At 45.7% G+C, this 27895-nt stretch overlaps 1 protein-coding gene across 3 annotated transcripts; it reads right to left on the bottom strand.

Moving 5' to 3' along the window:
• LOC148013867 (protein NRT1/ PTR FAMILY 8.2-like) lies at positions 1 to 27444 on the bottom strand. 3 transcript variants are annotated; one of them, XM_087666244.1, is made up of 5 exons: positions 27189 to 27444; positions 26182 to 26308; positions 24810 to 25027; positions 1333 to 1874; positions 1 to 1211 (listed from the first exon to the last, which is right to left on the bottom strand). In XM_087666244.1, the coding sequence occupies exons 2-5, from the start codon at positions 26294 to 26296 to the stop codon at positions 359 to 361; spliced, it is 1728 nt and encodes a 575-aa protein (XP_087522370.1). In that variant the 5' UTR covers positions 26297 to 26308; positions 27189 to 27444; the 3' UTR covers positions 1 to 358. The 3 variants fall into 3 exon arrangements, with proteins under 3 accessions (XP_087522370.1, XP_087522369.1, XP_087522368.1); XM_087666243.1 differs by lacking the exon at positions 27189 to 27444 and adding an exon at positions 26624 to 26780; XM_087666242.1 differs by lacking the exon at positions 27189 to 27444 and adding an exon at positions 26464 to 26617.
• Between the last annotated feature and the right edge of the window lie 451 nt (positions 27445 to 27895).

Below are 27895 nucleotides of genomic sequence, written 5' to 3'. Positions count from 1 at the left end.
GGCCCTGACACCCGTGTCTCCTTTTAAGTAACCTGCATACAAGTTCCTATTGGTATGATAAAAACCTTATTCGAGTTCTTATAGGCATAATAAAAACCTTTACGGCTCATGGCATGCGCAAGTAAGTAGATGAGTCGGTCTTAGGGTTTCCCAAAAGGCTGAAACGTACAACAGATTGCTTGAGCAAGCCAAATGGTAATATAAGATATTGACCATTTACAATAAGGCCAAACGTCTACTACTGTCAATGTGACCGGGGTATGTTTTTCAACATGTATGTATTGGACCGCGGCTACAATAAGGCCAAACTCATTGTGAGAGCCTCCCGCGCTGCCTGATTGGCTGGCTGGCTGGCTGCTCATTCACATTCAGAACTCCGCCCTGATAGGCCGCCTTTGTTTTCAGCCTTCTTCCCCGAGGGCTTGTAGCGGTACCAGTGCGCGAACCCGAGATAGATGAAAAAGTCGAGAAAACTTAGACCCGCTAGAAGCCAATAGAAGTAATACAACTTGCTTCGGTTCAAATTGTTGGATAGCCATGTCTCTTGAGTCGCCCGATTCACAGCTGTTACAAGGACAGTGCTCAGAAAATGGCCTACCGCTATCGTGCTGAGATACAAAGCTGTTCCCAAACTTCTCATGCCATCGGGAGCTTCATTGTAGAAGAATTCAAGCTGCCCGATTTGCGTGAATATCTCTGTGCTGCCACGCAGGAAGTACTGAGGTACCATCCAGAAAATGCTCATCGGGACGGTTTCGTTAGGAAGATCGAGCAGGCCATACTCCTTCGCAGTTCGGATACGCTTCAATTCCACGAATCCAGCAACTACCATTGCGAGTATGGAGAAGACAATGCCCGTCCCAATGCGTTGGAGAGTTGTGATGCCTTGCTCATGGCCTGTACGCTTGCGCATAAATGGCACAAAGTACCGATCATACAGCGGTAGAATGAGCAAGACGTTTACAAGCTCAAACACCGACAAGGACGCAGGCGGGAACTCGAAGCTCTTGCCCATGTGTCCATCCAATGTTGCTCCCTCGAGCACAGAGAATGTTTCCATTTGTGTCAAGGTTGTCCAGACCAATGCGGTGCTGGCCCATATAGGCAATAACCTCAGTAACGCCTTCACCTCCTCAACTTGAGTAACCGTGCAAGGTCTTGCCTTTGCAGCCTTTCCTTCACTTGGCACAATAGCAGCTTTGTCCAGGCACCTGCAAGTCACACGTGCTGGTCAAGATAAATCAAATATCAAAGACAACCCATCAAGAGTAACAGACATTCTTACATCTTTATAAACAAGGAAAATGCACAGAGAGTGTTGCAAAACAATACACGAATTGATTGGTGTGAGGAAGCCTCTTCTCTGCTGCCTCTTCATATAGCATATTCTTGTCTGAAGGTAGAGACGCATTCCAATTCCTCACAGCAGCCACTATGACCTTTGAAATACGAGTAAGAGGGCTGCCACTTGGTAACTTGAATCTGTACAGTGATGATCCGCCAAAGAAGACAATGATAGCTATGGCCATGAGAGAAGCTGGAATGCCGAACCCCCATGCAAAGCCAACATAATCCTGAATGTATACAAACACTGTAACGGACACAAGGGAGCCAATTGAGATGATGAAGTAAAACCAGTTGAAGAAAGAGGGCATGTAGCTCCATTCTTTTGCATCCTGCTCATCAAATTGGTCTGCTCCGAAAGATGACACATTAGGTTTTATACCCCCATTCCCGAGAGCAACAAGGTACAAACCCAAATACAAGATTGCTAGTTGTATCCCATGTGCTGGGATACAAGTTAAACTTGACGAAGAGCATGTAGGAGGACGCAAGGATGGCAGTGCAGCTGAAACAGTCAAAACCACCATACCCTACAGAGAACCATCCATAAATTGTTATCAAAGATTATGTACACGGTAAGACAATCAAAAAATCATCGAGGCGAACAGATGGATCGTTTCAACAATTGTGCAATCTCATGCATGCACACATGCAGACAGACACAGAGAGAGAGAGAGAGAGAGAGAGAGAGAGAGAGAGAGAGAGAGAGAGAACCAGTATTTACAGCAAACAGGACTTCTATAAGCAGAATCTGTACTGAACTCATGGAGGGAGGGTTCATAATTGTCCACTATACAAGCAGAGGGTACTCAATTGTGATTAGTATAAGCTTCTTATAGACTGAAGGATGCATTTGCACCAGTCATTGCAGTAACTAGGCTCAAAAGCCCACAAAATCTGCTAGTGCAATCCATTAGCAAAACCATAGGTTTTGAAGCATTTACAACTCTTTAGATGTAGCACTGTATCTTGTTTAGCCAGACATGAAATTAGGTAATTTTACACAATCCACTGGACTAGCAAGTGGAACCTTTCAGAAATACTTCCTGCACCCCATGAAGCACTCCTGACCAGTACCTCCCAGTCTCTTCCATCCTTGTAAGAATGATTGTTCCAATTGTTACACTTCTTACAGCATCACATCTTCCATAGGTTTTCAGTGTAGTTGGGATGCTTCAAAGGTGTATTTAACATTGTCCAAGCTGTCAAACAGAGTGAGTTGACCATCTCCCCCAAAATTCACATGCCGTGCTCTAAAAACTGGGGGACTGCATGAAATGCCATGTGAGCAGCACGAAAAAAGAGTTGGATATAAATGCCATAAATGCTGGTAGGACCAGTCAGCTGAGAACTGGCTCTGCATGAAATGCCATGTGAGCAGGAGGAAAAAACCATTGGAGACATGCATAAAATTGGGGGCAACTGGTGTTAGCCTTGGCTGGACAGATGTGGGCAAACACCACAAAAATGGACAGTGCCAAAGCTCCAACTGTCCCCTGAGCTAAGGTCAAACAGCTCCTAGAGGTGACCTTCGGAGACTGAGTAGAAGAGGGAGGAGGGAAGGATAGCAAGAATCCACTCAAAAAGCAAGGGAGGGTTATCACAGATGATCTCAATGCCCTCATCAGAGTTGATGTTCATGGAGTCATAGGAGGGAGTGGAAATGTCTAGCTCCTATAGAACCATGAGTGTCAAACAATAGCCTCTCTCTCAATGGAGGGAACTGTGGAACCAAAGGTGGTGCAAACAGCCACCATCTCGCAATGGAGAGGAATGCGAAGCCAAAGGAGTCGAATGGCCTCTACCTTTTGGTGGAGCAAACTGCGGAAAACAAGCTATACAACAACCTTTGTCTTTATGGATCAGACTGTGATGCCGAGGGTCATGATAGCCCCTCAACTCAAAAATAGGTTGGGGGAAATCTCTGTAGCTCAATGCGATGGTCTTCAGAAGGGCTTCTCACCTCATCAGGTCTTAAGAGTCTACTTTTGCTCTCACAAGAGCCTAGTGCATGTCATATATGCAGCTTATGGCCTTGAGCATATAATAAAACAATCTCTATCACCTAGAACACCAAGATGGCACAAGGTCAGGAAGTGTAAAGAAAAAAAACGCTAGCTCCCTGCCATCGCGTAGCGAACGCTGCCCCCGCCTCCCCCTGTACCGTTGCACCATGTCCGACCTGTCGCCCCCCGCCCACGCCCGACCTCCCCCCCGCCTACACTCCGCCCTGCGCCCGCCTGCTGCCCCGCCTACACCCGACCAGCCCTCGCCCCTGACCTGCGCCCGCCCTGCTGCCCCCCTATGCCTCTCCCGCCCACCCCTGCTCTGCTGTCCCCTTACCAATCCCCTGCTCCATATCCCCCCCCCCCCCCCCCCCCCCGCCATCGACTCCCCCTTCTCCCCCCTCCAATTGCTCCCTCCCCCTACAGCAACTTCCCGCTCCAGTAGCACAGCAGCGTGATACGTAGGTTCTCAGCAGGGACGCGCAATGGAAACCTCTGGTCAGAAGCCGACGCATTTTGCAAGTGCCCTCCAGTCAAACACCTTGCGTGTCGTCCTCTCTGAGGAACCGCTCTTAGCCGTCCGGGCCACAAAGTTGGAGCTTAAAGAAACAGTGATATTTGGTCAGGTAGATGGACACTCCCCTTCTAGGGCCCAGCTTCAGGATTGGCTTCATTCCACGCTGCGCATCAGCACAGCTCAGATCGTGGAGGCGGTCCTAATGGGTCAAGGGATCTTCATGGTACAACTTACCTCGACAGACGTGGCCCATGATCCGCCGGCCAATTCACCCTATGCTTCCTCGAAGGGGGTCATCTACATGGTTCCCTGGTACAATGGTTTCATAGTGGAGGCATTCGTGCTCCACAACAGGTTCCTTAGACACCCGGTCACCCAACTCTTCCCCAGACTGGTAATAGAGTATTGCCAGTTAATGGAAGACTTTGGAGGACTCTTCGGCACTATCCTTCCCGCCTCTTTTGCGGACACAGTGACAGCCGCAGGAGTCCCAAAGGTACGGGTGGCACTGAAGGAGACAAAGAATATACCACAGTTTCAAGAGATCAAGGCAAGCGGTCACTTGTTCAAAAAGTAGGTTATTGTGACTAGACAGCCAGGGCAATGCCTGTGTTGCCATACTTTGGGCATCAGGCGAGCAACAATGTGCATGCGCTTCGGAGCCAAGGCGGCATCGCCGATAGGCCCACAAGTGGATGCGGATGGCTTTACAAGGGTCCAGAGACAACAAAGAGGGAGACGGCAGGGAGGGCCGCAGTCGGCCCCTAAGACACAACCACAGTAGCAGGGTGCAAGAGGGCGAGCATTGCCCCCCTGGTAGAGCACCACGCAGTCCCCCACTCCTCGCCCCACCCGGCACGACCACAGGCCCACACACCCACCCCCCCCCCCCCCCCCCCCCCGATCCCCACCCAGTACAGGTGACCCCCCCCCCACCCCCCACAGGTGGGGAGGAGCCCCATATGCCGACATCCTCCACTCACCAGCAATCAAGTCCACCCTTCCTCCCCCCACACAGCCACCAGCTCATCCATCCATGCTGCCTGTCACACTTTCTCGAGACAAGCGTAGCTACTACCACATGAGTTTTTTTGCAATGGGCCGTGGTGGGAATCTTCGTGGTACGCAAGTCAAGGAGTAGCAAGGTCCATCTACTAACACCACCACATGGACCAAACTACGCCTTCTTCCTTCAGACCTCTCACACAGGAGATTGGACGACGACACAGATAGAGGAGGTGAAGAGCCAGGTGGCAGACCACATCTCCTAGTGGATGGGGGAAGGTGGACTGGTACTTTTCTCCCAGCAATGGCCAGGTTGCATGATGGACATTAACTGGTGGGCTGGGGCCGAGGTCCCACATTTGAGCATTATCTTTCGAGCCCCTCCGCAGTGGAGAGCTCCGATGGATGTGATGGAGTGGCCCCTAGCACAGGCGGCCTGCTTCTACCAGTGTACAGAGTCTCGCCTCTCAGCTTGCTTGACAGATGCCTTGGTGGTATCACCAAGCGCTTCCATCACCCCCATGGTCCACCCGAGGGATACCATGGGAGAATGGAGTTCACCGTCCAGGCCGGCACCGAAGCGTATCCACATGGCTCATAGCTCCTCTTCCTCATCTACAGCTTCCACACCGAATAGATACTTGTTTGGTTAGTCACAGGTTTCCCTATGAGTTTACATCTTGCATCCTGGAATGTGAATAGCCTCCACTGTAGTGGAGCACATGGTTCCAAGAAGTTGATTGTTTGGTAGGAGCTACGGCCTTCCCTTGCTAGACGCGGATCAACATCTTACTTCTACAGAAGCACAAGCTCACTCACACCCAGGCCCAACGGGTAGGGAAGGTACTCCCGGGCAGTTCACACACCTACTGGGAGTACGCCATCGGTTCCCACGGCAAGAGTGGAGATGTATGCACCTTGATTGGCCCAAGCCTCACCACCTGTGTACGAGACCACATGACAATAGTGGCAAGGAGGGTTCTATGGATCAAATTGGATATTGGGGACTCGTGCCTTGGAGTCCTCAATGTCTATGCCCCTACTGAGGTTAGTGCACGTAGCAAGTTCTGGGTGGAGATTGTAGCAGGACTCCCAAAGGTGGACTCTTGGATTGCTGGAGGAGACTTGAACAACCTCGAGGCCTTAGAGGACCAGTAGGGCAAAGGCAGAAACTGCTAGGGCATGGTTGGGGAGGAGTAGGAGGCATGGGAGGTCTTCCTGCTAGCACTAGAAGCACGCAATGCTTGGAGAGACCCAGCTTTCCACACGAGGGAAAGGTCGCTAGACTTCTCTTGGGGATATAGGCGGCTGGGTTGAGTCCTGCTGGAGCAGCTGGACAGGTTCTATGTGAGAGAGTGGGAATGCTCTCGCGGAGGCCAAGTTGGGCACTTGGCGGGCACCACTTTGTCTGATCACTCCTGGTTCTCTTGACACTTGACCCCCCAGCGTCTGCCCTAGACACACGATCCTGTCGGATCCTTGACTCGATCTATGGGAGGGAGAAGGTGAAGAGACAAATTCAGCACATTTGGACTAGGGAATGGGGCAGAAGGGACCGGATCGCAAAGGAAGTTGCAAAGGTCCTAGCCGAGTCGAGTAGTATTTACCAAGAGGCAGCCATATAGGCCAGGTAGCAGAGCTAGAAGGAGGAGAGAGCACTCCGACAGGACCTAGCAGCCATGCAGAGATTGCAACAGGGGGCACCAAGGGATCCCATCCTCCATGCACACGAGGTGCGCGCACGAGCAGCCATTGCCAGCCTAGAGAACAGGCGTTCAAAGTTCTCATTCCGTACCTTAGCATCCTTCTGGGCGCGGAAAGGAGACACGATGTGCAAGGATTTTTTCGAAGTGTATCTGCCCCGCACCTCAGGAGAGTAGATACGCAAGCTTCGGGATCAGCAAGAGAGGACTCGTTCTAGCCCAGACGAGATGATGGAGATTGCCACCGACTACTATAGGTGCCTTTTCCAGTAGGAGACAGCTTCAACTAGAGGATAGCGATGTAGACAGCAAGTCTGAGATCACATCCCCTCCCTCATCACAGAGGAGATGGGACGCTCCCTCCTAGCCCCTTTCACAGAGAAGGAACTTGAGGAGGCTTTCCATACACAGGACGAGCAGAAATGCCTAAGAGAGAATGGCCTCTCTAAGGCCTTCTACCTACTTGGAGGTGGTGAAGGACCTCTTACTATTGGCCTTCCAAGAGATTTTCACTTCTGGACGGATGCCAGGGAGTCTTTCGACAGGGCTTATCAGTTTCCTCCCTAAAGGGGGAGACCAATTGGAGCTATCCCAGTGGAGACCGATCACCTTGCTGTCAGTGACCTACAAGGCACTGGCAAAGATGATTGGTAGGCGGCTCCGCCCTGTGCTTCCAGACATCATTCATGACACACAGACGCGCCTTGTCTAGGATAGTAGCATGCTAGACAATGTCTTCACCTTCTTTGAGGCGACAGAGTGGGCCCAACATAGTGGTCAAGGATTGGATGTACTACTCCTGGATTTTGAGAAAGTCTATGACAAGGTGGATTGGGACTTCTTAGAGGGCACTATGGTGAGGTTGAACTTTCCCCACGCATGGATCCGTGGGGTCTCAGCACTTTACAGATCGGCCACCAACAGGGTTCTTATAGGTGGCATGCGAGGGGAGGAGTTTCGACTAGAGAGATCGGTCCGGCTGGGCTGCCCCTTGGCCGCATACTTGTTCTTACTCTTTGCAGAGGCGATGTCTCACTTCCTCAAGTCACGTGTGAGCGGGTTACGCAGTCTCCGACTTCCATTGAGAGAGAAGACGGAGCTGTTAGACTTCGAGTATGCAGATGATACAGCACTTTATGTAGAGGACGATGAGTTGATATTGGAGAGAGTGAGATTGTCTCTCGAGGTGTTCTGTACTGCAGCGGGAGCGAAAATCAACTGGCGAAAGTCAATTGGTTTCTTTACAGACCCGAACTCCAGCACAAGGTGGGGCATTCACTTGGGATTCAGATGGGTATGCAGAGGACAAACCGTTCGTTACCTAGGGTTCTAGGTGGGACTCCACATTACTCCCGCCCAGTAATTTCTTCCAGTCCTTGACTCTATTCGGAGGAAGCTGACCTACTGGAGTACCGTACCGCTTGCCTTTTCCTAGCAGGCCGAGCCCTGGTGGTTAACCAGGTCCTCCTAGCGACGGCTTGGTATATCACCTCGTGTTGGTGCTTCGCCTCGTCCTGTGTAGTACAGCTTCGCCGCCTAGTGCTGCGGAACTTCCTCTGAGCCGGGTTAGACGGCTCCAGGGACTCCTGTGCTAAGGTGGCATGGGTGACCATCATTCGGCATAGGTCACAGGGAGTGCTTGGGATCATAGATCCAGAGTATAAGAGTATGGCCCTCTTGGGCAAGCTAGTAGTTCGCAGCCTCACACCAGGAGGGCAGACCTCGAAAGTTCGATTGCAGGAGGGTCTCCAGGAGTGGCAGTGATTGGAGGCCGCCCTCAGATGGATCTTCATGGCAGCCCAGATCACCCTTTCTACATAGTCTGCTTCGTGTATGGCAGGGACTCCGTAAGGCCCTAATCCAAAGCCCCCCAAGCTGCCAGCAGGAGATAGACCGCCAACTGGTGATATGGAACCCCAGGTCAGAGATCAAAAGGGGGTACAGATTGGCAAGCACCCCCACATTCAATGGGTTGGGTGGGAGGCCGGCCCGGCTCGTACCATCGTGACATGGCGAGAGGTGTACAGGATGATGAACGAGGAGGTGTTGCAACGGGCATCACGTTGCCAGAGAGGAGGTAACTTAAGGAGAAGGGAGATTGACGCAACAATATCTCAGGAGTGGCTTCCCCCTCCGAGACAAGAGCCAATGAGCCCAAGGAGATATGGGCCACCAAGTTTTCACTAGCAAGTATCCCCCTACACGTGGCAGGTAGAGTGGAAGGCGCCCCACATGGGACTTTCTTCACCGTACAGGACCGGGGGCATCTGGACCTTGACAAAGGACAACAAGATGAGGAGCTAGTTTTCCTTCCATGGAGGAGGTATCGGGTGGTTGGCCTTCAGGGGAAGACATGGCGGCTGGACCCTTATGTCTTCTAGGAGGAGCTTAGGGAGTGGCGCCTCTAGATTTTGGAGGGCAAGCCACTTGATGGGCTAGAGTGGGATCCGGGAGAGTGGATATGGCCAGCCACTACGGTTGCCAAGAAGCCACCGAGGTTCCTAGAGTACAAAGCCAAGATTGGCAAACACGTGTTGATGTAGGAGGACATGGATTGAGCACCCCATGCACTAGGCGGAGCACAACATCACGGAGGCTTTCCGAAGGACCTTTTGGCTCCGCCTATGGGACAGTTGGAGGCGGAGGAGGGTATCGTATTGCCTATGGTTGGTGGCACGCGGTGGGGAGTTGGTTAGCCCAGATGCAAAAGGAGGGAGGTTGTAAACACTCCACATGGCAGCCTTTGGAGTCCCCAAAGCACTGCCTTTGGTCATGTGAGGCAGCGCAGCTCGTGTGGAGAGAAGCATGCCACATCCTTCGTCGTATAGCTCCTAGCCTTGGATATATCTCATGGGGAGCTTTTTGCTGGCAGACAGTCAACCAAGGCCGTCACCTTCTGTATGAGACTGGGATGCAAGACACGATATTCATTATTGAGGCAAGGTCGTACGCAGTGGTCGGTTTAGAGGCTCTACCCATCCGCCAGGTACTGGAGCCCACAGTAGACCGTTGTTCTAAGGTATGGGAGATCATAGAGAGTCTTACTGGATGGCATATCTGGAAGGCGCGGTGTCGTGAGGCTTTTGGTGAGGAGAGACTTTCAGTATAGGCGGCTTTAGCAAAGCTCTAGACTTACATCATCCACTCCCTCCGCGACCGTTTGGGACTAGGTGCAGGGCGAGTCTCGAGCTCAGTAGGAGCTCCGTTCTCATTTCATGCGTACTTGGGGTGGCCAGGACCTATTTTTCATGATGCAGGCAGGCAGCCCCAGATGGTGATACACCCCCCCTCCATACTCTGGACCTCCATCATTCACTCCCTTTGCGGTCAATGGGACCAGGTGCAAGGCAAGTCTTAAGCTCGGTAGGAGCTCCGATCTCATTTCATGCACACTTGGGGCGGCCACGACCTATTTTTCGTGATGCAGGCAAGCAGCCCCAGATGGCGATACATCCCCCATGGCTTCTTGCCCCCATCCCTCCCTAGACCGCCCTGAGAGGCTTGTATACTTGATATATCTGTGACTCTGATCAGCTCCAACTAGTCCATTGAGCATGAGCACTTACTTGTACTCAAGTTTTTCCTAAAGTAATATAATTAGCCACACTTTATTTGCAAAAAAAAAAAGATGGCACAAGGTTGATGACAACAATTTTTCCGTGGAGTGACCATTCTTGCTACAATAAGTGTACCTAGTAAGCCGTGCTTCCTCCTTTGGAGAACCCATAGCATCAATGTATCAAACCTATTAAGGAAGGGTGGGAGAGAAAAGAAGATAATCGTATCTCCTTGATGACACAATGAAATAAGTAAGAGTTCGAGAGCTGAGAGTGTTTCGTTCGCAACCTTTATTCACCTTCATTGATGAAGAGGATCTTTAGCTCTCTGAGCATCTCTACCTTGATAGTGTGTCAAAAAAGGATAGGGTTTGTGTTAGGTTAGGATTCAGCAGCATGCACACACACTCACAGTGAACAAGTGAATTGCAAGAGAGAAGAGTGTCACTGAAAAGTCACATCCACTATGTGAGAAAGATAATGAAAATACAATCCCTAAGGTAGTAAAGTACTACACCCACCAATGGGTGTTCTTGCAGGGAAAACACCCTTCTCCAGCTAGAAGATAAAAAGTACACATGGATAAGAGAGCATTCACACCAAAGCTACGAAGGAACACGTTAAGTGTGACAAACGCTCTTGGAGTGAATTATGTGAACGTGCCTCAAACTTCTCTCTAGAGAGAGCTTTTGTAAACACAACTGCTAAGTTGTCCTGTGTAGAGACATAAACCAAGTCAATCTCCCATGCATGGAGCCGCTCTCTGACATAATGATAATGTGAGTATGAAAAACCGGATTTCTCACAACTACCTGTTAGATATGATCAATGCTCCACCCTCATTAGGTGCTACCAATGATCCATGGTGCTCAAAGTTGTAAGGCCCCCATTATGAGGAGAAGCCAAATGTGAGCCCGGACATTGGTTGAGTCCTGACTTGTATATCAGATGAGGTCTATGTGACCGGATGGCAAAAAGGTGACCGTTGTGGGTCTAATCTTTGGGTTAGACGGAGTGGTTAAGCTGGTAGCAACTCGAGGCACATTGCATTGAGTTGCGTGGTAAGGGAGTTAAAAGGGGCCCCTATTGTGGGGTCCGGGGGCCGCGGAAGCGGCCCCTGGCTGGGGGGGTCCCAGGGGGGCCAGCGGCCCCCCTGGCGGGGGTCCGGGGGCAGCGCCCCCGGCCCGATGGTAAAGGGAATATTCCCTGGAATATTCCCTGGCCGACTAGTGGAGGCTCATATGGTAGGTCGGTCAGCAGGCCGACCTAACAACCTTCGTAGGCTATAAAAGCTAAACCCCTTCGCAGCCATCACTCACTCATCTTTCACCCAGTCAGAGTTGTTGTTCCAGCTAGCCTTAAACTCTTCACCTATCTTCTGTCTAGATCGCCATCTAAGCTTCACACAATGGAAGCGCACGGGTGGACAGAGCCATCTTTGTATCAGTTGTTTGGAGTTAAAGAATTTACTGCTTCTCCTCTTATCTGTTGTGTACTCTCTATCTCTTTCTCAGATTCTGTTCGCTGCGCCGTGTAATATTTTACACTACCATGGCACTAACTGTCAATATAGATAGGAGTGGGTGATTATTGTCCCACACTAAGATTGACCAAAAGGCATCTAAGCCAAACATATTCCAATGTAGCTATAAATGATGCCCTATATTCAGCTTCACAACTAGATGTGGCCACTGTAGACTGCTTCTTGCTCAGCCAAGAGATAAATGAATCACCAAGCATAAAATAATTACCACTAGTGGACACTCCTGTGTCAAAATATCCAACCCCTTTTTGTGTTCCGTGCAGGCATTGTAGGTGAAGATGTCTTTTGAGGCCGCGATAGAGTTTCAGGCGATCATGGACCGGAAGGTGCCCCGTCTTACCGGCTCTTCCATCAAATCAAAAGCTCAATGGCGAGAACTACCACATCTAGTGGATCATGATACTTGCCATTTTGGAGTCCTATAATTTGGCGAAACTTATTACGGAGTCTATTCATCGTCCTTCTTCGCGAGACAAGTCCAAACTCTCTTCCAGTGATAAGGTGGAGTTGGCTAAGGCTCAAGCACATTGGGATAAACTCAATGCTCACATCCGCTTGTTTTTATTTCTCTCATATACTACAGTTGTTATCTCTTATATTTAGCACTTGACGATGGCCCAAGAGATATGGTTGGAGCTTGATCAGATGTGCAATCGTATGATCGTCATGAAGCAAGTTTCTTTGGAAGTGCAGATGAGGACCATGAGTGTCAACAAGTCATCTTCTATGCAGGAGCATAATAACAAGCTGAGGCAACTTCAAATGCAGGTACAAAACACAGGGAATGTGATCACTTCTGTAGACATGGTGATAACTCTTCTTTCACAGTTACCGCCTCGTTTCGGTGGTTTTTATTCTGCCTTGATCGCTTCAAGGTGGTCTGAGACTCTTCGTTGGGAAGAGTTGGTTCCTACGATCTTGGATCAAGAGGAGCAATTGAAAGGGACCAATGCTTCTAAATCTAAGACTTTGGTTGGTTAGTCCTCTTAGAAGAAGGGGAAGGACCAAAAGAAGGAGGACAAATCCAAGAAGGACAAAGAAAAGAAGTCTACTTGTCACATCTGTGGCAAAACAAGTCACTAGAAGAAGTTTTGCCCCGACAAGGAGAAGAAGGAGAAATCTTCAAAGAATTCCAAAGCGGTGGCTGCTCCCTCATCAACTACTTTCCTCCATTTGGAGGTGGTTGAGGATTTGTCCCCGGCGGCTTCTAATGCTACGTTGATGGCCCCATACACTCGAGAGTCGATTGTTTATAGTGGTGCCTCACGGCACGTGACTCCTTTAGCAGATGTTGCTCATTTGCGACCTTCACATGGCCAGATGCTCATTGGTGACAGTTCGTCTATTCCTGTACAAGGACGGGAAGATATGCATCTTATTCTAGATGGGCAAGGTAGTACTTATACATCTGAGGTGCTTTATGTGCCAACCTTGGGGTACCATCTACTTTCGGTGCACAAGGTTTGTGCCCTCAGTCTTTTGGTTAAATTTGACGTGGATTCTTTTCGGATTCTTGATCGTGGATCGAGACAAGTTCTTTCTTCAAGATATGAGGAGAATGGAGTCTATAAGTTGTGGTCTTTTTCTGCCTTGACTTCTCTTCTTCTTGCCTCACAAACCTAGTTCGAGCTTTGGCATGCTCGGTTTGGCCACCTCAATTATGATTACCTTGGGAAGGCATCAAAGGGACAGCTTGTTCGAGGTTTTTTGGACATTGTGGTGAGCCAGCAGCCTTGTGTATCTTGCATCCATGGGAAGTAGATTCGTGAAGTTGTTCACAGCAAGGCTTTAAGGGGGGGGTCTTCAGCACCCTTGGAGCTGGTTTCTACCAATCTTTGTGGACCAATGAGGACGGAGTCCCTTAGAGGGAGCTTGTATTTCATACTAATTGTGGATGATTACAGCAAGATGACATGGGCTTATTTTTTGTAGCCGAAGTCTAAGGCTTTCTCCAACTTTACAAATTGGTTGCTCTTTGAGGAGAACCGCTCGGGCCGAAAACTGAAGACCTTACGATCAAATAAGCGCAAAGAATTTGTCTCTAATGAGCTTGCTTATATTTGTGCAGATCATGGTATTCACCAAGAGTTTGTCAGTACAAACATCCCTCAAGAAAATGACATATTGGAGCAAAAGAATCACAGTGTGATCAAGATGGCCCATACCATGATGAAGCATCGTCAAACGCCTCTGTGTCTATGGGTTGAGGCTATGGCTACTGCAATTCACATCCTTAAATCATATTCCCCTACTTCCATTATTGTTGGTATGATCCCTTATGAGGCATATTTTGGGTCTAAGCCGGATGTTTCTTATTTCAAGGTTTTTAGGTGTGATGCCTAAGTTCACATCCCGAAGACACGGCATGACAAATTTGAAGTGGCTTCCAAAAGACAAGTGTTTGTGGACTATAGCTCCCAGTCTCAAGGCTACCAATTGTATAATCCTGTTAAGCGGGATGTCTACACGAGTTGTGATGTTAGGTTCGTGGAGGGAAGTTCTAGCCTCAGAGGGGGGTGAGAAACACCCTATTCCTAGAGATCCCGGTGATAGTTAGGCACTAGCGACGACTGTTCCTCTGGAGCTTGTGCCCCTTGAGGACTCTTCTTTGGACAAGGAGCTCAATTCTCAGCCACCAAATTCACCGATTCCTCCCCATCCGTCGGTGAACCTTCTAGAAATTGCAGCAGATGGAGAGCGACGAGGTAAGATCCAACCCCCTCCTCGTTGGGCTCATGACACTCTTTGTGATGTTGGGATTGCAGGGGTCCCTAAGGAGTGGCAGCCGCAGGATGGCCCGTGACGTTCTCGAAGGAACCAAGCACACCACACCGAGCTTGTTTACACTTATTATTGTTTGATGACTCGTGTCATGCACAATCGGAAGCCCACCTCCATAAAGGAGGCTTTACAGCATGATCATTGGCGAAAAACGATGAAGCAAGAGCTAAAGTCGATTGAGAGGAATGGCACTTGGTATCTTGTGCCGAAGCCTCCTCATAAGAAGATCATTGGAGTCAAATGGGTCTTCAAGACCAAGACCACAGTGATGGCACATTGGACAAGCACAAGGCCCGCCTTGTTACTAAAGGTTTTGCACAGCGCCTAGGCATTGATTTCCATGATACTTTTGCCCCTACGGCTTGATGGCTACTATTCGTGTAGTTCTTGCCTTGGATAGCCATAGGAGATGGCCGGTCTATCAGCTAGATCTGAAGTCTACCTTCTTGAATGGGGAGCTGAAGGAGGAGATCTATATTGAGCAGCCTCCAAGCTTTGATTCTTCTGATGGTAAGGTGTACAAGTTGAGGAAGGCTCTCTATGGCCTTAAGCAGACTCCCCATGCTTGGAATGAGAAGATTGACTCATTCGTCAAGGAGAAATTGGGGTCACTGTGTTCCAAAGCCGATCCCTAGCTTTGTATACACACCTTAGGTGGAGATCATGAGTTGTTTGTCCTTTATGTGGACGACTTGGTTGTGACCGATGGCCATACTTAGATGGTTCAGTAGACGAAGGTCACACTTCATGAGAAGTTTGAGATGATGGATATGGGACTTCTTTGTGAGAGTGCGCAACGGAAGAGGAATTCGAACACAAAGGAAAAGAGAGACAATCTACAAGAGAAGAAGAAAAGAAACCTGCACTAAACAAGGAACAAATGCTGAATGCAGAAGAAGAATTGATCAATCCCTGCACGCAGCCCACAGCATCAAGGAGGGCACCAGATCAGGCTGATGATGCTAGCAACACCGAAGACAGAGGAAGATGATGGAGTCAGAGTGTGCACCTGCCAAGGAAGGAGGGAGGATGACAATCTAACTAACTGCCAAGTGGAAAATGGCTATAAATAGCCAAAAAAACCCAAAAACTGACCGACCTGAAATTTGGGGCCAACTGACCAGCATTTCATACTGGTAAAAATTGCCAAAAATGCTCAGAAAAATCTCAAAAAGGGTGGACAATGTCCGGTAGGTGAGGCAAGCTGAAGAATGTATAAACTGCCCCGGGAATGCACATAAAATCCCGACTAGAGGAGAGAATGCACTGAAATGCAATAAATTGAGTGCTCTAGAATGAGTTACCTCCTCCGTCAAAACAAGTGATAGACAAGTCAGAGCTCCTAAAGTCCTCGTCTGACTCAGACTGAGGCTCACAGGCAAGAGATGACAAGGCATGATAAACATGACTGCTAATATTCTTCCCTTTTTTCTAGGTCATGGGATCTATTAGACTCCGAGGGGGATATTTATTTCCAAGCACCAGTATGTACAGGAGCTCTTGATTACGTGTGAGATGGAGGGATGCAAGTCTCTTATGACTCCTATGGACTCGAATTGGAAGGCTACACCTTGTTCTAATTCTCCTTTGGTAGATGCTACCCATTATAGGTAGTTGGTTGGCTCTTTGATCTGGCTTCCTAATACTCGTGTTGACTTATGTTATGTTGTAGGTGTGCTAGCTGGGTTCATGAGTGAACCCAAGATGGTTCATTAGCAGGCTGCTCAAAGGATTTTGCAGTTCCTATAGGGCACTCCTGATCTTGGGATCTATTATCCAATTGGTATCGGTGCTACTGACTTTGTACTTACAGGATGGAGTGATTCCGATTGGGCTGGCAATGTGGATCATCGAAGGTCCATGACAAGTTACTTTTTTACCTTGGGTGATGGTGCTATTTCATGGAGCAGTAAGAAGCAACCCGCAGTTACCCTATCTTCGATCGAGACAGAGTATCGAGTGTGACAATGAGAGTTGCATTGCCTTGGCCAGGAATCCTGTGTTTCATTGTCGGACGAAGCATATCGAGATCTAGTACCACTTCATTCAGGAGAAGATTCTGGATGAGACAATTCCTTGGTCTATTGCAAGACAGAAGACAATCTTGCAGACTTGTTTACCAAGGCGCTTTCCTAGGCTTTACTTTGATAGCACTCCAAATCCCTTAGCCTTCTGTCATGTCCAAGATCGCCGTGGGGGGGGGGGGGAAGGGAAATTGGTGGGTGTTAGAGTTGGTGGACATTCCTTGGATAGGTAAGAGCAGCAGGTACAGCAGATACAACAGGTGATAGGTGCAACAAGAGTGCCACATGGCAGTTGACATGTCAGGCGACATTAGTTTTGCAAGTCAAACAGCTGGTCGGCCAGTTTGCTGACCAATCGGCTGCATTTAATGCAGTCAACCTGGTATTCTTTGGCATTTTTTGCTGACCTATTTATTGGCCCTGGTTTTTTGCAGTTTCCCTCACTTGTGCTCCAAGTTTTCAGGCTACAAACTGTAAAGACTGCCCTTGGGGCTAACAGAGACTAAGATCTTCGAGGTGGAGACATACGAAGACATTCTCTTTGCACCCGTGTATATTTCTGCATCCTTATACAGCATTCTTCACTGGAGATTTTCTGTGTTTCCCTCTCTTTCTCTCTCTCTTCTCTCTATTCACTCTTTATCTTGGTCATTCGCTTCCACATACCTTCACTCTGACATGACCTTCATTTGACAATTTGATGTAGCCAACTCTGGGGACAATTTTTTGAGCCTTTAAAAGTGCACAAGGCAACCACTTTTTTAAAAGGAAATGCACTTCAGCTGTGGACAACCCTTTTGATGCAAGACAAGGCACCAGCAACTTGAGTGCAATTCAAATAGGTTTTCTCTTCTCAATGGCTCACAAACACTTTTGAAGTGGATTGGCACAAATTAGATGCAATTCATTGTGCTGATTTGGAAGAGTACACAAACAAATTCTGGGCAGCTCTATTGTTAGTTAGCTCTTTTCATGAGGTCACAATGGCTGAGCAAAAAGAGACCTATTGTTGTGGTCTACCCAAAGAAATCCATGTCTATTGCACCAAGACAAAAGTAACCAGCATGGCACAATTGACTGAAAATGCAAATACAACTTGCGCATTGATGAAAGGACACGTCACAAGATTTAAGGGCAACAAAGATGCTTCAAAGGACAATGCTGAAAATAAGGACAGCAAGTCTGAATTTTTGGACAACAAGTTTAAATCCTCAAAAGAGGGTCAACATGCTGAAAAATAATCAAAGTCGTTCTTTCAAAAAGGCAGACAAAAAAAGATTGGTATCCGATCTTGTTGGTGAGCAACCAAACACAGATGCTTCAAAGCTATGCCATGCATGGGGCAAAGTGAGGGATCAGCATGCTTTGGTTTTCTTTGATGCAAGAGCTCGTGCCAACTTCATTTCCCCAAATTTGGCAACCAAGTTGGGTATTAGAGATGATGAGATGTGTCCCATGGGTCAAGCTAATCCTCATGTTTGCTTCAGCAATTTCTTCAATAACGAAAATCATATTTCCCCATGTAGTTTTTGCAAAAGATGTTAGTAAAGATGATGCTAAGTCTAATGTTTCAATGCTAAATAATGAGCTGACAGAATTCTTAAAAGAATTCCAAGATTGTTTTTCTGACTCCCTACCTAGAGAATAACCACCTAAAAGGCCAAAGGATCATTCTATTGACCTTGTGCTTAGTACTATCCATCCAAACAGGCCAACCGATAGAGTGAGTGCTGCCCAATAGCAGAAAGTAATGAATTAGGTTAATGAGCTGTTGGAAAAAGGGTTGATTCATCCCAATTCATCACCCTTTTGCTCACCTGTACTCCTGCAGAAAAAGGACGATTCATGGTGGCAAACATATATTGATTACCACATCTTGAACAAAAACACCATTAAAATAGATTCCCTATATTGAGGATTGATGATATCATGGATCCCTAAGAGGAAAGTGCAATCTTTAGTAGAATAGACCTTAAAAGTGGGTATCATCAAATACATATAAGGCCAAAAGATGTGCACAAGACAACTTTTAGGACCACTTTTGGATTATATGAGTTCTTCGTCATACAATTTGGGCTTACAAATGCACCTGCAATGTTTAATCACATGATGGATAGAACTTTTCAACCCTACAAGTCTTTCATTGGCATATTCTTTAATGACACCATAGTCTTTTCGAAGAATGAGGCAGAACATTGGATGCATTTGACTACTTTGTTTAAAGAACTTACAAAACACAAGTTGGTTATTAATGTAAAAAATAGTGAATTCTTCATGTCAGAGATTCACTTCTTAGGGCATATTCTCTCAAAAGATGGTGTTAGAATGGATCTTGCAAAAGTGGAAGCAATACACAGCTGGCCTCATTTTAGAACCTTGCATGATGTATGCAACTATTTGGGGCTGTGTTCGTACTATAGAAGGTTCATATGCCACTTTGCTGAAATTGCTTCACCCCTTCATGCATTGCAAAAAAAGGGAGTTTTATTTACAAGGGCTGGTAAGGAAATTGCAGCATTCAATAAGCTGAAAGAAAAGCTTACTGTGAATCCAGTGTTGATCTTGCTAAATCTTCGAAAATCTTTCATAGTTCAATGCGATGCATGTGGAAACAGCACTAGTGCAATTCTAATGCAAGAAGGCCATGTTGTGGCATATGAGAGTAGAATTTTACAGGGTGCTGAGAAAAATTTGCAGATTTATGAGAAAGAGTTGCTTGCTGTAATTCATGCTCTTTCCACTTGGAAACACTATCTACTAGGGGCTGATTTTGTTGTACAAACAGATCATTAAACTTTGCGATATTTTCTCACTCAAACTAAGCTGTCCGAGAAGCATATGCGATGGGCCAACTTTTTATCCATGTTTAGGTTTCAGATAGTGCACATGGAGGGTAAAAAGGATGTTGTTGCCGATGCATTGTCTGGAACCCACAGGTTTCAGCAATGTCTATAGCATATCATCATGAGTTAGATGAGAGATGAAGACACTGTATCTAAAGGATGAGAACTTCGCTAGTGTCTATGATCTATTGTCAGATGGTCAACACCATGAGCACTATACTCTTAGAGAGAGTTTTCTTATGATGCATGGTTGATTATGTGTTACAAAGCAATTAAGGGCCAAGGTTATGGTTGAAAGTCATGCACCTCTATATATAGGGCATCGTGGTATTGATGCTACATTGAAAGCAGTTAAGACTTTCTTTTATTGGCTAGCCTTGAGACATGATGTAAGCTACTTTATGCACACATGCATTGTATGTCAAAAGATCAAGTTTGACAAACAGAAGGCACCAAGTTTGTTGCAGCCCTTGTTAATTCCTGATAGATTGTGGGACAACATAGCCATGGATTTTATCTTTCATCTTCCTAGGACAGCTACAAGAAATTCTGGCATATGGACCATTATTTGCAGCTTTAGCAAACAGACTTATTTCATTCCGATGAGGAAAAAGATAACTGCAAATCACATGGCAAGATTGCTCATGCAAAACATCTTTAAATATCATGGCATGCCTGCCATAGTCTATTGGTGAGTGACAAGGATCCTTGCATGACGAGTTGGTCTCTTTTGGAGACGCACTTTTAAGAATATGGGTATCACCCTAAAGTTTTCATCTTCTTTTCATCCATACTTAGATGAGTAGTCTGAAGAAGCAAATGCTACTATCTTAGATCTTTTGAAACACACTGTGTCTGAGCATGAAACAAAAAGGGAAAAAAAAATTTCTTTTGTGGAATATGCTTATAACAATACAGTGCACAATTCCACTGGGAAGCCAACTATTTGAGATAGTGGAAGGGGAGAAAAAGTCCCATCCATTTTGCATACAAAAGATTAGATCTTTTAGACCAACAAGTATGTCGAGAGTTTGGATAAAGTTTATGCTAAAGTAAAAATAACTCTCCAAATGACTCAAGCAAAACATATATTATAAACCTTTCCAAGTGTTGCAAAGGATCAATGAGGTGGCTTACAGGTTGAAGCTACCTAATCATTGAAAGATTCACAATGCTTTTCATGTGAGTCTTCTTAGGCCTTTCCATGGTGATGTGACTAACGATATCATGATGAGATGCAGCCAGAGGTTGAGAAACTTGATGAAATCTTGGTTCCTGAGCAGATATTGCCACATAAGAAAAGGAAGGTCAAGGGTAAAGTCTCTCATCACTATTTGGTGTTTTAGAATTATGCACCTCTTGATGCAAAATTGATGAAGAAGAATGATTTCTTAAAATCACCTAATTTGTTACAGCTTTACCTTGATGCTTTTCAATTGGAGCCGACTTCAGTCTGCACTCAATTAGGCTCAACAAAGTATAGATCTGGAGCTTTGCATGATGCTCAAGAGGGGGGTGATGCTTCTACTTCCTTAGTACAAATATGCTCACATATCTAGAGGCTGTTTGAAGATCTTTCAAATTCCATACATGTACTTCTATGATCAACCTACTAGACACTTGTGTTTCTACAATTATGTTTGGTTATTTACTAGTGCAGTGAGTACCATACTAGTGCAGTAACTACCATATTTTTTTAAAAAAATATACATTGCCCAAACATAGTGTAATAGCAGTATACTTGGTTACATTGAAACATGTATGGATAAGTGTACATTCTACAACAGCATGCTTGGTTACTTGGAAACATGTATGAACAACTATACATTGACAATATACTTACAGTAATGGCAGTATGCTTGGTTGTTGGATAATATTTATTGGTCATTTAGTATGCCGTGTTGGATCTTAATCACGTGCAATCACAGTTGCTTGCAATGTTTAAAGACGGGGGTATATCATCATAGTAAGAAATGAACTTAATGATTTAATTAAACTTCACAAAGATTTTTAATTAAAATAAACTTTAATTATGGTACCTCTAGCTCTTGGAATGGTGCCGATTGTATCGGTAGTGAAAGATTTAACACTGGGGCATGCGATGGACAAGGCCATATGGTATATGGCTAGGGTTGAAGAAATAAGGTGCAACGCGAGACTTTCATTAAATTGAAAGTTTGCACCTTAAAATTCAGTTACATTGAAAGTTTCACCCAGTAAGTAGCTCACTTAGGGTACTTAAGTTATTAAGCAAATCCTCAGCTAAAGTTTCGACTAGTGAGCAACTCACTAATGATTAATGACTAAGTCACTAATTAGTCCTTAATAAAAAAGGTGATACGATTAAGGAGCAATTAAATACTCATTTGGAAGCTTATCTTGGCTATTTGAAGCTTTCTCTCTCTCATTTGGAGCAACCCAAGTTTGGAGACAATCACTCTTTTCTTTCCTGCGAGAGAAAATTGTAGATTTCAACCATGGAATAAGCTTACAACATAGAGATGAAATGTGAACAACGGCCAATTTTTCTCCTCTTGGCATAGGGATTGCATTGGGCATCCTTGTAACTTCATATACATCAAGTTATGATACTTTTTTTGAGCTACATATCAAAAAAACAGGTTATAACAGCACTATGGACTGAGATCCTATCCTCTTCTTCGAGATCTCAAGCCCAGTGCACTTTCTATCAATTTTGTTGTGAGGAAAGCGACATTCTCATAATTTCATCGTAAGAAACCTCCCTCTATTTGTGAGAGAAATAGCATGGGACTGCGTAAGAAAACGATCTCAACAAATGCTCCGCAAAATTGGGTTCAAATGCTTTCTATCATTTTTAGAGTTTGGTAAGCTCAAGTGTTCACTTGTAGTTTTGAACACTCTACAACTAGTTGAAAACCAACAGTGAAGGTATCAAGGCCATTGTGCACTTGTGTATCCGGTATGTCGCAATAAATCATTGAAATAGAGTTATTTGTAACCAATTTCAAGCATATTTTAATAATCTAACGAAATACTGAAAGGGATGCCAAGCTTTAGGACCAACAAGTGTCAATGTGTGGTGCAAGAGCACTCTAGCTCCAATTGTGTGTGGAGTTTTCTTGTTGAATTTACTGTTAAGCTGAATTAAGTGTTTACTAAAATGTGGTTTACGGCCCTTTGCGCTTCTAAAGGCCAGTTTCACCGATGTTGATTTGGCATTACCCTTGCTGCATTTGTTGTTGTCAGACATCTAGGAGGCTGCCTTGCTACATTTTGGGATTCATCAAGAGTACGATACACTCTCCCTCTCATTATCTTTGCCTCGGTCCTCGAGACACGAGTTCAAGGCATAGTTTGTTTACTGCATGAGCATTGTATATTCGGTATTCATTCATTTATTCAGATTTTCACTATGTGCATTGTCTTTAAGTTACCCTAATCCTAACTGTGTTCTATTGAGTTTATGCTTTGTCGTACACTATCATTTATGTTTCTGCATTAGGGTATTTCTTCACAAAATAGCCAACCACATTTATGATTTTGGCCCAAGTGCTCAATGCATGGGTCTTGAGGTGTGGCTCCTACTAAAGAGCTGCCCCATTCTAAAAAGACCTTCATACATGAAGAATCTTAAAACCCTTAATTTGCCACATGGAGGTAAGAGCATTGTCCACCTCCTTCATCCACTCTATTTCAATGAGAAAGAGTCCAAGACCCACCAATCACAATCTCTTCTTGTGAAGCCTCCATGGCCAAAAAATTCCTTGTATGGCTATAGAAAAGAGGCAAAAAATCCTTTGACTCCAATCACTCTTTGACCAGTCATTGAGAGTTGGCATGAGAGGTTTTGGAAAAGATAAAGCTCACTTTTAACAGGCTTCCAATGTAGTTGATACCCCGACTTAACCAAAGCAATTGGGGAGATTTCAGTGAACCGTTCAATGTATGCAAGCGAGAAGAGAAACAATACTACTCATCAAAGCATCAATCATGCAATCAGAATGTTTTAACTGGATTAATTCCTGATACCAGTAGAAAGTTAGGACAAAAGTCTTGCAAATCTAGGATGAAAGGTCATATTTTCCATACGGGCCAAAGAAAACTCAAAAAAAGAACTGAAAATACACAGCATAAGAACTGATTTTTTGGGTCTTGTGCATTCTGTCTCCCTTTCAGCCTTGTTGGGATTTAGCCTGCAGCTTGGTTTCAGCCTGAGTCGGCTCCGCCTCCTCCATTTGAAAGAGAGCAAGGCCTACACCTGTATTTGTACTTTCCATGACAAAGAGAAATGGACACTTCTAGAAGATGGGTTGAGACTATCTGTTCTGCTCTTTCAATCAAGTTAGTCAGATAATCAGATTTCTAGCTTAATCATCATCAATCAGTTCACCTCTATTACAGATGACTCTAGGAGAACCATCTTACAATCAACCTGTCCTGTCCCACCATTCTGCCAGTTGTTCAATCACACAGTCATATTGCCAAGTGGATCATAGTCTCCAAGCAGAATAGTAGTTGGCGTCAAATGTACAGCCTTAATTCATGAACCACAGTAGATACGGACACAAAAAGCTCCAAATAATATACTTTTCTTTTACCATGGTTGCTAAGTTGCATGCTACAGGGGTCACCTATCATTCTCAAAGGAGGCAAGTTAAAGCCACTAGTCAGTGCCCAATTGACTGATCATAGGCACAGAAGCCGGTCCCACAAGAAGGGGCTCAATCCTATAATGTCTGTCTGACAACTTTCACTATCATCTAAGAGCTGGTCCCAGTTGATAGCACACTGCTGTGCAACAATTCATAGGCCACATTAGTTACGCCAGTCATGAACTCATCAAGGACAACAAAGTTAATAACAGCCTGAATAGTCATAGTAGATACTCTAATTTCAACCCATGTTCAAAGGATGGGACGCTGGTATATTGATTCAACACTGTGAATGAGATGCGTTCCACAAAAATGAGACATGCCACACTATGCATATATATCAAAGTTTGATCATAACAGAGCTACAAGACTTTCAGAAGTATAAACAATGCCAAAGCACTAATTCAGAAGAAAAAGAAATTTGTACAACTATACCACTTACAATGTGGCTTCTTTGCCCAACTACTACTACATCGCAAGAAGGGAAAATTATGCCTCTCAACTGAACAGTTGGCCAGCATGTAAAAGCTCTCTCAAAAGGAAGAGACTATAAAACACTGCATAAAACATCTCCTAACCTCCTTACGATGTAGATTTGAATCTTTTCCCTTAGGTTTGCTGCCTCTCATCCATATTAACCAGCACAAACAAGCCCAAAGATCATGACGAAGCCGTTACAATGATGTACAACATTTGCTACACAGCTATTGTGCTGGCTCTACACCATACAACAGTAGGACATGTGAATAAACCAAAAAGGCATAACAAAATGGAAATAAGATGGATCCGAGTAACTTAAGTGAAAGCAAACAGCAAAACATACCAAACAATTTGCCGAGTACAAGAACTTACCATCACTTGTATAGAGGCAAACACAGCAATAGCCCAGAAACGACCCCAATAGGCATCAGCCATAAAGCCACCCAGAAAGGGCGTAAGATATAATGTACCCACAAAGTTTGACACCATATTGGCAGCTGTGGGCTTACTCAAATTCATTTTCTTCACAAAATAGGTGACCAAATTTCGTTGGAGCCCTAAAGATGCCATCCTCTCACATATCTCTGTGCCTGAATGAGACAAGAAGGGAGTAAGTCATGGATTTAAAATTCGAAGACATGCACATCTGAATGCCTGAAAAAGAGCAAAAGCCGAATACCCTTTCAAACAAAAGAGTATGACTGTATTATGTGATCTATCCTGTATCTGATATCAGGTCAAAAGCATTTATATACAGAAACTAATCCACATGCACATGCATATGCACAAAAGGACTTCCATGCAAGCTGGATTAGAGTTCATGGAAGCCTCTGAGGTAATTAGGGCAGGCAGAGACCCTCATCATAGACTACAGATTAACTACAGCCTAACAAACTTGCAAGCTCTCGTAGATAGTAAATCTCTTCAGCAAACATTAAGTTGTGTGAAGTGTGCATTAACATCACATTAAGTGGAGGAATCTACGATGACAGATAACAACAATACTAGAAGTATACAACTTGCTGAACCCTCTTTTGAGTTTAGAAACTTGCCAGTGTTCATGAACATAAAGTATACACACAAGTGTTTCAGACTAAGTGAACCTTGGTGTTTTGAGTGAATTCAGATAACTGCTTGCCACTCCTCTGGAATTGTCTTCATACTGCTAAGACGAGAAGTGCATGCAGCAACATCAAACAAAGTGTTTGGAAGGCATCAACTCACTAAATATTACTGCCAGATACTCGAGGATCTCAAGTCACTGGGAAGCTCAACTCATTTACCGGACTGTCCAAACTGCAAACAGTCTTGCTTAGATCTCCAGATTTGAGCCGCAACTCTACTATTTACACTATGGCTTATGCATAGGAAAATTACTTTGCAGTATGCGGACTGCACTTTCTGTCAGCGCACTTTTTGAGAGTGACACTAGCAAGCTCAAGCTCGCTCTAGCAACAGCCAAAGGAAACACTACCACGGCTTCACATAGTGGAAAAAGGTAGCATACCAGGTATTGGTTGGCTTCCTGCTCATGAGTATGCAGCCACAGAAAGCAAACAAGTGAAATAGCGATTCTCATTCATGCTCAGGCAAAACAAGCCAGACAGAGAAATCTTCTTACCCAGGATAACCACATGGTTAATTTATGAGTTAAGATGTCCTTCGCTTGCTGTTAGCAGTTTGACAAAACAAGCGCATGATTGCTTGCAAGTACACATGTCGAGTGACAATATCTCAAACTCACCAAATATAAGGGGTGCCGCTCTCCATCCTCCTGTCTTTGCTTTCACAGCTATTCTTCCCTTGCTGTCTACAGACCCATCGCCTACCAGTCTTTCGCATGCCTCCCCATTTTCCATTCCTGAAATCGACTGGAAAAAACAAAAACGCAAAAATTAGCACCGTCAACCCACCGAAGTTTGTATTCAGTAGAGATTGAACAAGCCAACTGTGAGGATCAGAGAAGACGCCTAGAATTGAAAGGACTGCAGAGACAGAGATAGACTGAGAGACAGAGAGAGATCACATTCTCAGAATAACGATCGAGGAGGGGTTCGAAAAGCATCGGAATTTTGTCTGCAGTGCAATCAAGAAGGAGAAGAAGGAGAAATAAAGTGCAGGGCACTAGTCTAATTGAGGATTTGGATTCCTAGTTAGTAGTACGACTCTTATGTCGTTTGCTTTACTTGTTGTGCCTCGTGTAACTGAAAACGACGCCCCGGCGACGACGACCATCGCCTCTCGTCGGACTTGTCGCAATCGCGCTTTGGTTAATGATTTAGTTTTCGTGTTTGAGAGGGGGACGATTAAAGGAGAGGCAAAGCGCAGGGACTGTGAAAACAGGGGGGGAGGGGAAAAAGGGAGAGAGCAGGAGATGGTCCCCACACAAACAACAAATGTGACCACATGCACTGCACTTGCTGGGTCTCGACTGTGTATTCTCCTTTTGTTACTGTCGTTGTTAATGGCAATAATCGAAATATGATTATCATAAGAACTGATTGGCCTTCGTTTACGACAAATTACGCCACCAGAATCGGCGCTATACGTGTCCTTCGCTATCATCATCATCGCCTCAGAAGAATAAAGTCTTTGGTTCGCTGCGTCTCATCATTCTGCTGCTGCTGGCAACTCCTCCTTTTTTGCCCTTTTGCGCGCAGCTCCGCTCGGAGCAAAGCAAGGCGAAAGCACCAATCAATCACACAAGGGTTTTCGCATCATTCCAATCAAGCTCGCGAGAATCGGCCATACCCAACCCAACCCAGCCTGCAGGATTCTGCCGACCCAAAAGACTCCTTGGTCCGCACCACCGCCCCGCCCCCGTCGTACTGTCTGTCGATGATCCCGGGAGGAGGTCAGAATGCTTCCGATTCCTGCTCGCTATCTCGCTTTTGCCGATTCGCAAGCCAGCTCGTGCGAGGGGACTGAGCGCAGTATGCCAAATGTTGGCCTTATTGGCGCGGGTCATGTACATTCCAGGCCGCACAATTGTGGAATGTCTCATGATTGTCATGGTTATCCTCTTTTGGTTATCCTTTCTCACGTGGCGGCACTAGAGTCTAGGCTGACTCATGAGTGTCATCCCCCCATCCCCCCCATCCTGCCAAACGATGAGATATACCAAGACGTAGGAACTGAGGCACGCCATTCCTCTGAACAAGAAAGTCGTTTACGGTTGGTGAACTTGGGCATTGTATAATCGGCTCAAGTTCCAATGTCAAGAACAGATCATCCCTTGTTCTCCTCCTTCCTTTGACCTTATTAAGGAAGTAGTATTCTAGTTGATTTGTGCCAATTACTTGTAAAGCTCCATTTCACTATCCGTGTTAGGACAAAGGGGGCCGATAGAGTGTTATCTAAGGACTGATCCCCATTATACATTTTTTTTTTCTAAGTGAGGTACATTGAATTTTTTAAAAGGGGACCATTTTCTTGTCCTAAGTGAGTTACATGGAATT

This window comes from Lygodium microphyllum, chromosome 25, assembly GCF_053477565.2.
Source record: "Lygodium microphyllum isolate KBCC chromosome 25, Lygodium_microphyllum_v1.1.10, whole genome shotgun sequence".
Taxonomy (NCBI): Eukaryota; Viridiplantae; Streptophyta; class Polypodiopsida; order Schizaeales; family Lygodiaceae; genus Lygodium; species Lygodium microphyllum.
Note: the sequence above shows the minus strand (reverse complement) of the source record. Positions and strands in the feature narration are given on the sequence as shown.